Source organism: Perkinsus marinus (assembly GCF_000006405.1).
Source record: "Perkinsus marinus ATCC 50983 genomic scaffold scf_1104296934368, whole genome shotgun sequence".
NCBI lineage: Eukaryota > Perkinsozoa > Perkinsida > Perkinsidae > Perkinsus > Perkinsus marinus.
This window is the reverse complement of record NW_003214825.1, coordinates 76,323-92,035: the sequence shown is the minus strand read 5'-3', so window position 1 is coordinate 92,035 and position 15,713 is coordinate 76,323. Positions and strand designations below refer to the sequence as shown.

Below are 15,713 nucleotides of genomic sequence, written 5' to 3'. Positions count from 1 at the left end.
AAAGTTCACTATGTCCTGGAGAATAACCTCAACAACAGTATTGCGACTGTGACACGACCTCGACGGAAATCTTCTCACTGTTTCGGTTGTTGGGTATCTTACATTGACCCAAGCATGAGCCTAAGAATGGCACGCCGAGCTCACTTGATTTCTACTAGAGCTCCCAAGGTGGACGGTGTCCCCTCTAGCACACAGCGCAGCGTCGGCAACCCATCGTGCATGTTGGCAACGCCCGGGCGCTTATCGAGTTCATTGGACGAGCCCCCACGTAACAGCCCGAGAGAACTCTCGCAACGGTTATAAGTAACGAAGGCTGTCGCTCGGCGGCTGGTCTTCGGATGATTCTCAGACCCGAGGCTCTGAGTATCCGATAGGGTGGATCTATTTGAATCATAATCACCCCTCGTGCCGCCCGAGAGTGCTGCTGTTGGCGGCGCTCCTTTCGGCTCCTCGAGCTCTCGTCCATCGTAGTTAGGCCTTCCCTCGACAGAGCTGTGATAGGCAGTGTCACTGACTGGCCGTAGGTAGCCGTGATTTGAAGATCGTGATAAACCATGGGTTGCTTGTCCGACGTCAGGAATACGTCGAACTCAACCTGGATCAACTGGTACTCACGGATCCGTATGCGAGGCGTTGAATATAACTCCCAGCTAGCTAGCGAGCCACCCGCCTTACAAGCGCACGGAAGAATCCGAGCCTCATACTGATATTCACTAACAGTCATTCGCGAAGGTGGGGACATCTACACTAAGTCCTAGTTCAGTCGTCCGATCAGAGTATGAGAAAAGGAACAGTACTTTCTTACAGCGTTGGCACCATACTTGGCAGCCTGATTGAACGCGAGTAGTGTGTTCTCTCTAATCCTGGATCCCTGCTCATCACTGCCGATGCCGCGATGACCAATGATCGTCACATCACAACCAGTGCGGTCACTCTTCAATGGTCCACTGAGGGAGTCTCGATAGTATTCAGACATTAGAGTGACGATGACAAAACGAAGATCTATGGTGCCGACCTTGCGTAGAGAAGTGGGATCATACAACTCCCGTACCTGTGGCCGTCAGAATGTCCAACGGTGAACGGCATCCTGGTACTCACGAGGAGGTTTGTGGAGCTGCAAAGTTGTATCTCCGATAAGTCCTCGATTCCAATCATAGTGCCTGTACGATGACCGCAATGGCTTTTCTCATCAAGCGTCGCACTCATCATGGCCACAAGACAGGGAACACGAAAGTCGAGATCTATGGGTTCTGTAGGCGAGCGTCGTTCATTGAGCGAAGGGGATTTAAATAAAGGAATCGCATCGCGTAAAGGTTATGCAAATCGCACTAAAGTGAGACAGGGGACGCCTAGAAGACATCGCGTTCATTCTATGAGGTATGCTCGCTCCAAACCCCTCATGAGTGAAACTTACGGCCAATGATTCTCTCTGACGATTCTTTCGAGTCGTGGCCCTTAACGAGCTCAATCGCTGCGCTCTCTGAGAAGTCGAGGCACCCAGTGGACGGAGTCTGTCGTTGACCATCGACTTCATCGTTCCTTATGACCACACTTCGAGGCTGATCAGCATTAGCGCTATCGAATAGCATCACACGGATGAAGTATCTGACACCCACGGCGTTGAATAGCTCTAGTTCTCCGAAAGTGGTCGTCTTTAACGTCCACTTACTCGTTGCCAACAACTCCGTCATTATCCATCATCTCCACGCATTGCCCCGGGTTCTCAATAAAGATATGGCAGCGACTGATGGCTTCCTCCTCCTCCTCTCCATCGAGACCCCCAAGCTCTCCCTCCTCAAAGGTGACTTTCTTCCTGTCAGAGACGGTGTCGGAGATGGAGGACCAACTGTCGTGGGGGGATGAGGGATTGGACTCGGACATGGACGGGCGGAGAATGGCTAAGGATTTTTCGAGTATCAAGTGGGGCAGATATGCCAAAATGGGATACAGTCAAGTATTCCGGGTGGGAGGGCTTGAGATATGCCCTGATATTTCACTGCTAGTTAGGCCGGTCCCGATGTGGGGCAGATATGCCAAAACATGATACAATCAAATGCTTCCCGGCGAAACGGCTCAAAATATGCCGTGATAGAATCAATTCCCACCATGGTATCGAGTTGTATCCTGCCGATACGACAACAATGTTGCCATTGATACACTCATGGCTAGGGCGGTTCCTCAATGAGGCAGATACGCCAACACTAGAACGGTATCTTGTTTCAGTGACAATCTGTCGCTACTAGCTGTGCCCCAACGAAATGGCCTATCTGCCCTTGGAGTTAGTTACTGTAGACATTCACCCACCCGCAGTATGTGTGCAATGTTCCTGCATTGTGTCGTTGTCAACCGAAACGGTTGTCCCTTGTTCGTGGATAAAAGATTAAGTTTTTGACTTCTTGGTTGAGGTCTATCTCTCAAGTCTTGGAGCCTCCACGTCGGAGAAGTTGTGTTATCATGTTGGAATTCGAGGCTGACTACGGTGATGACTCCCTTGACGGGTCCTCTCTATATGGTGGAACATTTGACGGCCACATCTCAGAAGACATCACTGACACCCCTGTCTTCCAAGTTTGTCTTAGGAGTTGATCTTTTCAAGTCGTGTACCAATGACAGTCGTCTCCTCGAGTCGGGTACCTGCGGACTTTAAGTTGTTAGGGTATATGTAACGAACCGTCCAGATAAACTGATCTTACAATAACATGTGAGAATTAATTTGACGAATGGGACCGCTATGCCAGTGGAGTAAAACGTCCGAAAATGTATTCGGAGTATGAGGCCGCTATGCCAGAGGAGTATAACATTCAAAAATGGATTCGGCGAATGGGGCCGCTATGCCAGAGGAGTACAACATCTAGAAATATGTTCGGCAAATGGGGCCGCTATGCATGTGGATGGGGATTTCATATGCGCGAGAAAATCTATGCGCAAATATATAAGAATATCAGTTCAGCGATTCAAATCGGAATTCCAATCCCACAATCATGATCTTTGATGTCTAAGGAAATCAACTTGATAACATCCGAAGCTCATAAGAACATCGATTCCGGAGAAGTCCCGCGGGAAGCCGCCACGGGCGTTGATTCACGGCTCGATGTTATCACATAATTTACCGGTGTATTCGCCAAATTGATGCCCGAAGGTTAGGCCCGGGGGGTCGTGCAGCACCAAGGAGCGGGTCTGCCAGCACCAAGGTCCCAGAAGTTCTACCACATTCAATCGAAGCCTCCGGCGGCGGCCCACGGCCGCCTTATCGACTGTGCTGGTCTACTCAGTCAGACGGATGCCTGTATGTACCCGCGGCATAACCTTGTATCATGATCACCATTTCGTCCGAATAACTACTGTAGTTCCCTGCCCAGACCTGAGCATATTGAATGGGATTCCGATGATCGGACAACATTATATTTGGGGGTTAAGACTTGCTTAAAGCAAGTTGCTTTCCTCGAACTCCGCAGCTCTTGTATCGAGGCTCATATCGATCAGATTCGTCCACTCGCCAAGGTAGACAACACGCAATACGTGCCATGCATAACAGCTAGAGCACGTAAGCTTTGTAACATAGCTATATCTTGCTGTGATACTAGGCTATGAATCGTGAATTATAACTTTTCCAACATCAACACTTCCACGGTATTGGAAATTCCAATTTGGAATGCAAAGTCTGTATGGTGTGTTAGTCATGCTTTTGATCCGAATTTCTACTTGGCCTCTTACTTGAGCTCGTTGGATGCGATGATTGTAGGAGTCGACATCTTGGACAGTACTATGGCGCCTTCGGATTGTTCATGTCGGGAGTTGGGTAGTTGATTTCTCGACACCATGTCTCGACGCAGTCCAGATGCCACCAGTTGTGAGAGCAGCGTCTTGAGCTGCAGTACACGCTGTCGCTGTCGAAGGTACCTTGACAATATTCTGAGATGTCTCTTTTCTTCAGGTTCTTGCGTTCTTCCTCATTAGGGCGATGATGTGGGGGCCATGGGAAGTCATCAAGTCCTCGACCCCTCCCCATCGAGTGCAAAATTCGCGATGTCTCTGATGGGGTAGGACCTACCCCATCAGAGACCTGGTCTCTTCCTGGGTAGTCCATATCGTGGCCTCTGTGGTAGATTGAGTCCGTGACATACTCGAGCTTTCTTCCTCTCGAGCCGAGCTTTCACAATGTCCCAAGCCTGCTTGTCGTCCACACCGAGTAAATGACCAAGAGCGACGAGATGCTTACACTTTGCCCATCGAGCATATTTCGAGCAAGTGCATCGGGGTCCACCATCCTTCGGCAATGTCCTAACATCTGGAGTCAGAAGGTAGGTCACGAGCATGACGTTGTCACAACGTCGTTGTGAGTGATTCGACGGACTTGATCGAAACTTGAGTAGTTGAGTGTGATCCTTGCTGTGAGCTGGGATTCGGCCTCCTCGTTACTTTAAGATGCTTTCTCGGTGAATATATACGTATGGGCCTTCTCCTCGCGATAATGGGAAGATCTCGAGCAAGGACGCATGTGGGAGCAGGATTTGATCCCAGCTGCCTCCAACCTGTCCTCGGAGGACAGTCCTCCTTCGTCACATATCGGCGTAGCGACTTGTCCTTGTTGTAGTTGGACACAGCCCTCCATTCCGGACCGGTTAAGGTGTGAGAACTGGAACAGAGTCTGCATACGATGATTCTTCAACAACTTCTCCTTCAAGAACTTGTGGAAGCACTCAAGAGCATTTGAGGTGCGTCCACCAATACCCCCAGTGTGATGTGAAGTCCATCGACAGCGGAAATTGTCAAGGTTCAACCATCCTCCTTCCTCGAGTTTTTTGAGGAGATCAGTAACTCCATGCTCTGGCCGCGCTTCCCACTTGGATGACAGCAGTTGAAGGAGAACTTGATGTTCTGCAGCACTGCTAGCTAAGCCGACTGTGCGTAAGTCGGCTTTCACTTCATTCCAAACTGCTGCCTCCATAGTAGCAGGTTTTTTCTCCTTGGCCATCTGCATGGAGTGGAAGAAGCTAAAAGTTATGGTTGTCGAATGGTAGAAGGATTGAATCGTTGCATGAAGTGCGGGTGAGCCATCTTGAGTTACTCGTCTGATTGTTGGTAGCTCAGAGTATCCAGCTTCTCTAACCAAGTTGTGGAACTGCTCGAGGACATGCCCAATGCTCACAGCATTCTCACTTCTGACTAAGCCTACCAGTACAGGTAAGGCTGACCCATTTGGGGTGATAGAAGCCATTGTGAACATCACGCACTCGGCTGCCAGAATATCAGTGGTACAGTCAACTAAGATGTGGTCGGATTGTAGGTAGCTGGCGACCATCCGTGGGGTGGTGATGCTCGTCACGAGAGCTCCCAGTTACGATCATGACGGTCATTGTCATTCCGAAAATTACTGCAGCTTGTCGGAATCCTAATCTGGCAATCATTTCAAATTTTCAAACTTCAAATTCATCATCAAAATTTTCCTACTTTCGACAACATTTCACAGTGAAATTTTCACTGTCCAGCTCCACGAATGCAAGATATTAGCCAAGCTAATGCACGAAAATAGTGTTTCACTTGGTTTATGCCAATATGCTTGGCGAAATGCCACTTTACTCGAGAGTCGACAGCGGAGAGGTCAGTCCAAAGTTTGGACTCCAAACCTATCAGCCGCGAATTTCGTCAACGGATCACTTCGCTTCGCCAACAGCTTTATCGTAGGAAAACCACTCGAATAGATAATTTACGAGTGGGATAGATTAGTGAAAGAGAAGTGTAAGCGAGATGTCCCCGACATCATGTCGGCGCCGCAGGCGCCGAGGGAGCTCTCAAGTATTTTAGGGGCGAAAAAAGTAATTTTGGGGCGAGCGGAGTATTTTAGTATTTTAGGGGCGCCGGCAGCATTTTAGGGGTGCCGGTAGCATTTTAGGGGCACCGGGAAGCACCTTTCGGTATCTCGCTCGCTTTTTGGATCGGAAGTTTCGACCCGAAACGGCTTGTTCGCTCAGGAGATGTTTCTGATCACCTTCTTCATGCTCCTCTACTCGACTAAGGAACTGCTTCACGTTTCACTCACCCTTGCCCAAGCTAACCACCTCCACCTATGAATTCTCTCTGTAGGTACCGCTACTCTTGCTGTGTGGGATTGGGAGACTCCCGTCCACTGGTCTCGTTAGTTTTTATCGACCTTTCCTCTTTTATTTCTGTCATGGCATGGGATTTCACTGCCGCTCTTTACCACTCTAGCGTGCATATGCATTGTAAGGCTTACAACGACTAATGCACGGTGCATTAGTCGTTGTAAGCCTTACAATTTTGCGATACGCCAACAGGCGTGTAACGCCCCGGCAATAGACGTTGCGTTGCTGATCACCATATCTTAGGTTGTCTTTTTGGTCAGACAATACGGGGTGGGTGCTCCAACTTTAATTCGATTTAGAGAACTTAAGACTTCTGTATTGACTTGAGACTCTTAAATAAAATCATACTCGAAAGTGATCCTCAAGCGAACCATGAAGAGCCTCGGCAGCAGTATTTGTCCGATGCCTTTCGCCTGCCTCGGCGGCCCAGTGGATTGGAAGCCACGAGGAATCCGAGCAAGAGAAATAATAGATGGCCCAGTAGTAGTCGGACCTTTAGTAGTAAACCCATTGGTGTAGACGATGTTAATGGTACTGCCGTGGATACTGAGGTTGATGTCCAGCTTCAAGGGATACAACGGCCAAATAACTACAAAGACAAAGTGCAACAACTGCAAAGAACAGACTCTGTTCAACAAAGCACTTGATTGAAGAGTGAATGAACTGAACGCTGAATCCGAATGTACAGCGTCCCATAGCTCGCCGTTTCTCACGTATCCTGAAACGTCCCGTATCTTGCGTACTGCGTCCTGATTCTTGTGCGCGCGCATTATCCGTAGCGTGGCATCGGAAGCCAAGATACGGGTGTGCATGATGGGTGTTCTGCCACTGCGACCCGGTGGTGGGATACGCACGGTTGGGGCGGTAGCTGTTTCCGGCGGCGGCCCAGTGACACTGGGCCAGTGTGCTCTGACTCCACTTTCGGTCACGAGCTCACTCACCGTCTACTACTTCCAGCTACCGACTCTGAACCCCGCAGGGGTCCAGAGTGAAGTCACCGGCTCCCACCTCCACCAATGCAGCATTGGCAATGCCACTGCCAAGAATTGAACCTACGACACTCTCCTCTAAAACGCACTACTCAAACCACTACGCCATTCCCCAATCACTAACGGTGAGTCTCATCAACAGTCATCACCTCCCCTCCCAAATATAGGACTCTACCAAGGATTCGATCCAATCACCTTTCCCTTAGTAACCCGACACCCGTAAGTTCGGGTATATTGCGTATACTTCTGGATATATCAACTGGGTATTCACAATACTAGGTTCCACATATCCTCCTGTACATTGGGCCGCAAGACCCGGTGGAGCACATCGTACCAAGTTGGTACTACCAACACCGCGACCGAAGCCTTACATACTTCACTGGGATCTCATGTCCCTTCCCGTCAACATCCCAACATCAATATCTTCGTTGACAAGCTCATTGCCTTCCACGAGAAGGTCCGTGTCAACCTCAGATCCACACATCTGCCGCAGAGACGAAGAGCTACAGCGAGGGAGAATCAACGTCTGGCAGTACTCCATAGATTTGAAAGGAATGAAATTATCCTTCTAGAGTACCTACAAGAGATGGGCAGAATCAACCGGCTACCAGATAATTCTCCCTTCGAGTACGGGCCTCACTCTTCCAATACTTCTACTAATGCAGCCTCAACTTCCAACATCGACGGCCAGACGTTCTCACTGGCGGTTATTATACAAAAATTTCAACTCCTCTCTTGTCATATTCTCCATCGGTATCAATGTATCATTACTACTACGTCTCGCAATTTAAATATAATTAGCCTGCCACATATAGTGCCCTCAAGGCGATTGAGGCTCACGGCTCTGCGTCTACTGTCGTGCATGCACTACTGATCTACTGAACATTGACGTGTGTTTCGATACCCTATTCATGTAAACACTCACAGTGTTACATGGAAAACTTTCTTGTTCGCAACGAACAAGAATTTGACTAGTAGAACTCTTACTCACTACTAGTCTGTATAGATTTGGAGTCCCTTTCAACTATTCTATACACACATTGTGGAGTTCGAAGTTGAAGTTATATACTCAGAGTCGTCATGACTCAGAGTTATTCAGTCATGAATAATGAACCTCTCCTAAGGGCAGCCAACTATCATCAAAAATTAGCCCTACCACAATGAAAAAGCAACCAAGAGCAAATTCCGAGATGAAATCAAATGTAGCAGAGAAGATTCAATGACATTGCGTATACATTGAATGTATACGCAATACCCAGTAATACATAGATATCAATGAACAGTGGCGCAAAATCCATCGAGTATCTTCAAATAGATTATAAATAAATATTAAAATCGAGTATCTTCAAATAGCATCCTCTGGAATTGACAAGTTGTCGAAGTTAGTCATCGCCTCAATTATGTCATTCCCTTGTCAATAATGAAAGCGAACTGGACTTTCGACAACATGTGGTTGGCACAAACTACGTTAATAGCTGATAAACAACGTTTTTATCAAGTTGTCCAGATCACGACCGCCTTGATCCTAGATGTTCTTGACAACTTGACGAGTAGTAGTGTCGAAATAACGCTTCAGGAAGCTTATAACTAAAATTGACAAGTTGTCATTTTTACGATCGTGTATCGCATTTGACAGTTTGTCGAAAACGAACGCCCCCTACACGAACACGACAGTTACATTTCCTATTTGAAGTTGATATCGTAAGTGAGAGTTACGTCGTAGAGAAGTACACTAGGATTTCTTGGTGGGGAAACACTCAGCTGCGGTAATACTGGAAACCATGTTCGGGTCTGCATACGTGAATCTGGTCTCGCAGTGAATCTTCACTTTGCGGGCACCAGTTTCATGTATGCCGTCTATGGGTTTCCTCGAATGAAAACTACGAGTATGAGGTAGTAATAGTAGATGATGGACATCGGCGTCGCCGACGCCGCGTCGGTCCCATCACTGATGCGGTTATATTCTTCTTTGGGAGCGGACATAGTTAACTCAAGTAGTTTAAGATGGGAGATACTTTTTATCTTAGTCATGCTTCTGAATTGATGAGTGATATATCAAAACTGTCGGGCGGGCGAGGTTGATGAATCTTCGAGTACATGGTTGAGTACACGGTTACACTGTACCGAAGACTTCTTGCAAGAACACTCCGATGGTAGACAGTCCACTGAAGAACTCAGTTTTTGACAGAGGAAAGCGAGAGTCCTCGCTGGGGATAAGGCTATTAAGTTGATACGCGTCAACCACGACTGGGAGAATTGAACCTCATTTGTTGCCGAACAATCTACCCACCATTTTCGTGGCGAGTGACAACTAACACGCACATATGCGAATACTTACGAGTGCATATACGTACAGATACATGGTAATCCATAGCGTCCACAGACCGATAAAAATCTCTACTTTCAGCCTACGATCCGACCTCTACTTCGTGTATCCTCACAGTGCGATCCCACGCACTTTACTCGGAGTCGATTCTCTGTCACTCCGATTCTCAGTTCCTATTCCCTACCAAGTAGAGATGAGACGGCCTTTTCAGTGGCTGTAATCTGAGAGATCATCTAACATTGGCACTATCACTCACTTAACGCGATACAAGTGTGACAGGTGGTCATCATTGTCTGTTCTAATACTAGAAAACCTATTGGCCGCAAGCGTGGCAGTTGAGGCGTGGAAGTAACACATCCGTTGTTGGTATGAAAATATGGCCAGTGCGCTGAGTATCCAGAATTTTCATCTGCTCTGTTTCCATCACTGCTCGTGTTTGTTGTTGTTCATTGGAGAGACGATTGGATTCCTTGCTGTTAGTAGAAATTCATCTTGGCTCTCCCGAAGTGTTCGATCGGGGAGAAGACGGATTGTAATATTTGTGATTATGGAATATATAAATCTGAAGGACCCAGTCATGTGGGCATGCTTTGGCGTCTCCTTCATCCTCGTCGTAGCGGTGAGTATTATACTATTATATCCTCGGAAAACTGTACAGCATGCCAAGGTACTACTCGGGGTAGGCACACAGATCTATTGTATATCCATTCTTGGAAATTAGGGTGCTCATAGGTTGAGTTCAGAAGTGAGCTCGTCAAAGTTCAGCTTGGAGGTATTCGTGTATGTTCTCTATATATAGTCGCTCAGATTTTCCTGTTAAATTTCCTAAATTCACTTTGGTTGATGCGAATGTGATTTTTCTTGGATTTCTATAGCGGAATATTTACTCATGTGTCACCATCATTATCAATGTTACAATCTTTGGATGCTCGTCTCGAATTCTGGGCGTAAGCGGAAATATGATGTGCTCATATTTTCAGAGAATGTCGCCGTACGAGCTCGCCGCGGCTTACGTTCCTGAGAAATCTTCTGATGGGAAAACACCAAGGACCTTACCAAAGGTATCGGGTTCGATTCCTACGGCCGCCACCGCCTCGGATAATAATAGTGACCTCAGGATTTTCGACTCCTGGTGATTTGTAATCCCGTTTCTGGTGGAGGACTCGGACGGAAAGTGTTCACTAAAGTGGTGAAGGTATTACGGGGGAGGAGGAGAATGTGGAGTTGATCTAATTTATAATAAAATTGATAAAATTCGCGGCCCGAATAAAGTTAATATTTTCATTTGAAAGGAAAAAATATTTTTTTTTCAAGTAAGAGTCGATTGCTCTTGCATTTTCCAGCTGAGGTAGTTTCTGCTTCCTGTAAGTGCATGCGGATTTGATGCTATGCAAATGTGAAGAATGTGCGTCTTTTCTATTCCGGGATTAATGATAGTGAACAACTTGTCGCTATCATAGTCTCGAAAGTATATCATTATCCCATCACATGTTCATAGCAATATTTACATTTGTTTATGCGGAGAACAATAGTCTCGGAAAACAATCACAATTTTCTCTCGCATTTGCAGATCGAATTGGCACGCACTGTAGTGAATATCTTTATAGTTATGTAGTTATCACTAGGGGATTATTACTTTGATGATCATCTCGAATTGCATGGTTTGGCAGTCGGAGAATTTATTTTCTCAAAGTCATTGACCGCAGAAAGGAAAATGTTGGAGAATTTCATTGGTGATTCTGTGACGATTACGGAGAAAGTTTGAAAATATGAAAAAGGGGCTGCCTTTGGAGATCATCGGAATAAATTACTCGTCGAAAATCGCTCGAAAATTTACACGTGGGATTCCTCTCAGGTGATGCTCGATCGGAGTGAAGTGCCGTATGAGGTTGTTTTCACTGAACATGCTGGGCATGCTTACGACGTGGGGGCTGACCTCGATATTGATCGGTGAGCTCAGTGAGATGCGACATGGCTTTTCGTGGGGCGAGTGGTATGGCTTTTAAATAATATACATATAATGACAATTACTATGTGGTATGCAATAACTCGAATTAGAACTATATATAGGTATTGTATCGATCGAACATTGGAGTTTCACCCTAGTGATATGAAAAACAGTAGTGAAAAACACATTTCACGATCACTGCATATCACCGCGAATATCGCGTTTTTCACATGGGGTATTACGCCACTTCACGTAAAACTGGTGAAACCTCGATAATAACATCCCTGAGTTTTATATGAATATATATGATATATTTATGATTAGATATTAATGAGATAGATTGGCTGTGTGAAGTGTACTGCAAATGGTTCTCAGGTACTCGGCTGTCGCTGTAATAGGAGGAGACTGTTTGTTACATGAGTTACTTCAGGGACTGTAATACTGATTACTATTATTACTATCATCATGTGCATGCGTGCATACCAAATTTTCTGTTCAGGTATAGTTCGTCGAAAACTCTTTCCACACTCGAGTTGCTTCTTTCAAGGCTCCCGTTTGCAATAGTCCCGGCGGGAACCAAGTACTATGGGCCGGTCTCTCGAAAATTTCATGCTTCGCTCCGCTAGGAATCTTATTGTGATTTGTTATCGCCGTGTAGAGAGAAATGCTCGCGGTAGTCGTATTGTTCAGGAGGAGAAATTTTACCTCTAAAATTTTTGCGGAAATTTCTGCGCATTTTTTACCGTAAAAAACGTCGATGATTGTGAATTCATTCGACTTGTTGTTTGCAGCGACGGTCTGGCAAATAGTTTGGGAATGCCGAATGCATACTTGGCATGCAAGAGAATGTTAGACGCGATTTATACCGGGCAGGATAGGTGGGTGGGTAGAGGGGAGGGATTCTCTCCTGAAGGTCTAGGGTTCGATCCTCGCATATTCCGTTGAGTGGAAAAATATGCACATGGTCAACTTCATGTGTAGGTGGCAATATGACAATATTGAGGAAATTTTGGGGATTTCTTGTTGGTTCCCGAGCACTTTCACCCGAATTCATATGTAAACTTCTATAATGGTGGGGAAACTGCTGAGCTCAGCAGCTGAGGAAGGCGATTACATATATTCCTACTCCAACACTGTATAGGAAACTCCTGAGCTCAGCAGCTAAGGAAAGCGATTACATATATTCCTACTCCAACACTGTATAGGAAACTCCTGAGCTCAGCAGCTGAGGAAAGCGATTACATATATTCCTACTCCAACACTGTATAGGAAACTCCTGAGCTCAGCAGCTGAGGAAAGCGATTACATATATTCCCACTACTCCCACACTGTATAGGAAACTCCTGAGCTCAGCAGCTGAGGAAAGCGATTACATATATTCCTACTACTCCCACACTGTAGGCCTCTGGATTTGTATCATGCAGTGAGAGAGTCTTCGATTGCTCCGGACGATGGTACAGAAACGGCGGCTGATGAGGAGAGCAGAGTTAGCGAAGACCAAGGGTTGGATGCGTATATGAAAGTTAAAGTTAGTAATTTTTTGGTAGGTGCGGTGTAGTTGATCTCACGATGACCTGTTGGGGGTTCATAGCTGATGTGGAGATGATAACACGACGAGCACTTGGACGTGGGTGATTGATTGGCCACGCGGGTTCTATTCCCACGGTTGTCATTTTTCCAGGTTTTCCTCGGCAAGTGGGTAGAGCAATCGCGGCTTTGGTTAGCGTTCTTCGTATGGACGGCAAAGCTGGACATATAGTACTCTACTGCAAGGAACCTATTCCCAAGGAGCTTTCTGGTGAGATGAGAATACCTCACTGAAGCTTAGCTGCTCAACAGTGATGGTTGTTCGTCATATTAGGGCGCTGATAGGATGGAGTTTCACGACCCGTTTTACGTGAAGTGGCGTAATACTATGTGAAAAAGAAATATGCAGTAGTCGTGAAATGTATCTTTTTACTGGTGTTTTTCATATCACTAGGGTGAAAATTCAATGAAGTGATCATTGATGGAAGTGATCAGTTGGAGAAAGTTTTATTATTTTTAACCTTGCATGGGAATTCTCTTTACTCAGGCTTAGGGTTGCCCGAGCCCAAGACTTGGCTAACGACAATAAGAGGACCAATAATGAGCCTCACAGTCACCAACGTTAGTCATGCCGCAGGTAGGGTGGGAGGAGGGGGTGCTTGGTATAATGGAGTTTCTTGACCCTAGTGATATGAAAAAACACTAGTGTAAAACATATTCTACGAGTCGTAGAATATGTCAGACTATAAAGGATATGACTATATGACTATATGACTATAATAACTATATGTCGTAGACTACGACTACTAAAGGAGTATCGCGTTTTTCACCGAGTTTTACTCCGCCACTTCGCGTAAAGCGGGTTGTGAAACTCCACTGTATTGTCATGGACCCGTCTAGCTTTGAGAAATAACGTCTCCCCAGGGTTTGATAACAATGGGGAAAATGATGTTACTAATGTGATGATGACATTTACATGGGAAACTGATTGAAGAATGTGTTCCTAGCCGGGAACATTATAGGTTCCTGTATACTGCTCTCAGGAGATTTCATTGTGGATCCAAATGCGCGATGTGACGATGGTGTATTGTCCGTTTGTGTGATAAGGAGCTGTAGTAGGTGGCAGGTAAGTCTCGGGTTCGAACCCTGGTGGCGGCTTTTTACTGACATGCCCGACTTGTCACTTTTAGGCGGTCAAAACATTGTTGGCAATGAGGAGTGGCACACATCTGGCTCTACCGTGGATCGAGACGTATACCTGTTCGAAGGTGATTCGCTTTGCTCGTCAGGTTTTGCATGATAATGGTTAATTTATATTTAATTTTATATTATTTTTTATTACTATTAGTTCAGATTTACGGGTGAATCGAATCACGCACACTTCAGTAGAGATTCTGAATTGAAATGTGACTCGGTTCAGCGGTTATGAGAACTTGGGAGGCTCGTCAGAGTGCTAGTGTTGGTCCTGGAAACATTTCGGTTTTGTGATGATGTAGTTGTATTAGAAAACCTCCTGATTGCTATTAAATGGTTAGAGAGCTTATGTGATCGAAAATGTTGAAGGAATTCCTGTATGGCGTCGTTGAAATTTGGAAAATTTCAGCGAAAATAATCACTAGCGGGTTGTATTAAGTTTAACCATATGAGCGTTGAGTGAGTTGGCCTCAAGGGTTTGTGACTTCATAGGTATATATTCGAAACGATACAGGAGAGGTGACAGTCGGTGGTATGGGAGAATCAGAGTTGGGTGAGAATACTACTGATGCGTATCTTTGTGCATGCGTGCAACTGCTTTAGATCCCAGGCAACCTACGGAGGGCCCTGATGGGATACTCTTGACGTGTTTAGAAGGAGCTGCTAAACTGATGTGTTGAACTCATAAAGAACCTTTCCGTTGACATCTATTGCCTGAGTGTATTATGAATCGTCTCTTTATATTTGTCAATGGTGTTGCAGTTGTTATTATTATACGCTGTGTTTTCCGAGAGAAAGTCGCAAGGAATCATATAGGAAACTATAATGTTTTGAATTTTTCACATTCGTCAATCAGTTTCCCATGTAAATGTGATCATCACATTAGTAACATCATTTTCTCCTAAGGAACGCTATTTATCAAAGCTCGATGGGTCTTTGAGGAGTCGTACTCCAATCGTCGGTTGAGTCCAATCGTTCTGGTTGTCGGTGCGTATCATATACGGGAGGGTGTGTGAGGCATGTGATAGCGAAGTATAGTGATAGGGTAGTGACTGTAGTAATGTGAGTATTCGACTGACGATGTATTCATACCAGTGTTGGAAGAGTATATGCTCGCTATCCTAGGTTGAGCTCAGGAGCTTCCTCACGTTTACATACGACTTCGGGTAGAAGTGTAGAGAAACTTGCAAGAAATTCTCAAATTTTTTCGCAGAATTTCATAGTGTCATCACCAACACATGTGGTCGACCATGTGCGTATTTTTCCCCACAGTGCCTGATACAGTCACTACTGTGATTTGACTGTTGTTCTGTAGACATTTCCGGAGAAACCTGCACACAATACTTGGTACATAGCCTGACCTTTAGCTAGCTACTTAGTCTTGCTATATACTTCTTCTTTTTGCGCAGCACCGCCTTGACCAGGCGAGTAATAGCCAGTATAGAGGTATACCTGCAGGCTCAGTCACTGCTGTCTGAGCCCTGGTATATACTGTATTGACATAGTGGGAAAACTATATTGTTGTAATTATCGTGGCTCCTGAGAACAAGGCCACTCAGGTGGTGGAGATATGAATTGAGCGAATTAGACTTCCCTCAATAAGCTATTCTCATTTTCCTGGATGT

General features: G+C 45.8%; 2 protein-coding genes across 2 annotated transcripts in view; one reads left to right on the top strand and one right to left on the bottom strand.

Annotated features, from left to right (window-relative positions):
- Positions 1–1,881, bottom strand: part of Pmar_PMAR022580 (glycerophosphoryl diester phosphodiesterase, putative) — a gene marked incomplete at both ends in the record, with an annotated part of 3,053 nt that extends 1,172 nt beyond the window's left edge. Inside the window, 6 exons of the mRNA XM_002784891.1 lie at positions 145–359; positions 512–595; positions 806–1,051; positions 1,099–1,160; positions 1,415–1,605; positions 1,670–1,881. Of these exons, the coding sequence (XP_002784937.1) occupies positions 145–359; positions 512–595; positions 806–1,051; positions 1,099–1,160; positions 1,415–1,605; positions 1,670–1,881 (1,010 nt within the window). The remainder of the gene's footprint in view (positions 1–144; positions 360–511; positions 596–805; positions 1,052–1,098; positions 1,161–1,414; positions 1,606–1,669) is intronic.
- An 8,115-nt stretch (positions 1,882–9,996) lies between these two features.
- Positions 9,997–14,259, top strand: Pmar_PMAR022579 (sphingosine kinase a, b, putative; the record flags this gene model as incomplete). Its single annotated transcript, XM_002784890.1, has 13 exons — positions 9,997–10,038; positions 10,400–10,480; positions 10,537–10,614; positions 11,275–11,369; positions 11,743–11,802; positions 11,867–11,947; positions 12,159–12,245; positions 12,769–12,870; positions 12,915–12,994; positions 13,049–13,165; positions 13,442–13,531; positions 14,085–14,162; positions 14,243–14,259. The coding sequence occupies 13 exons, from the start codon at positions 9,997–9,999 to the stop codon at positions 14,257–14,259; spliced, it is 1,008 nt and encodes a 335-aa protein (XP_002784936.1).
- Between the last annotated feature and the right edge of the window lie 1,454 nt (positions 14,260–15,713).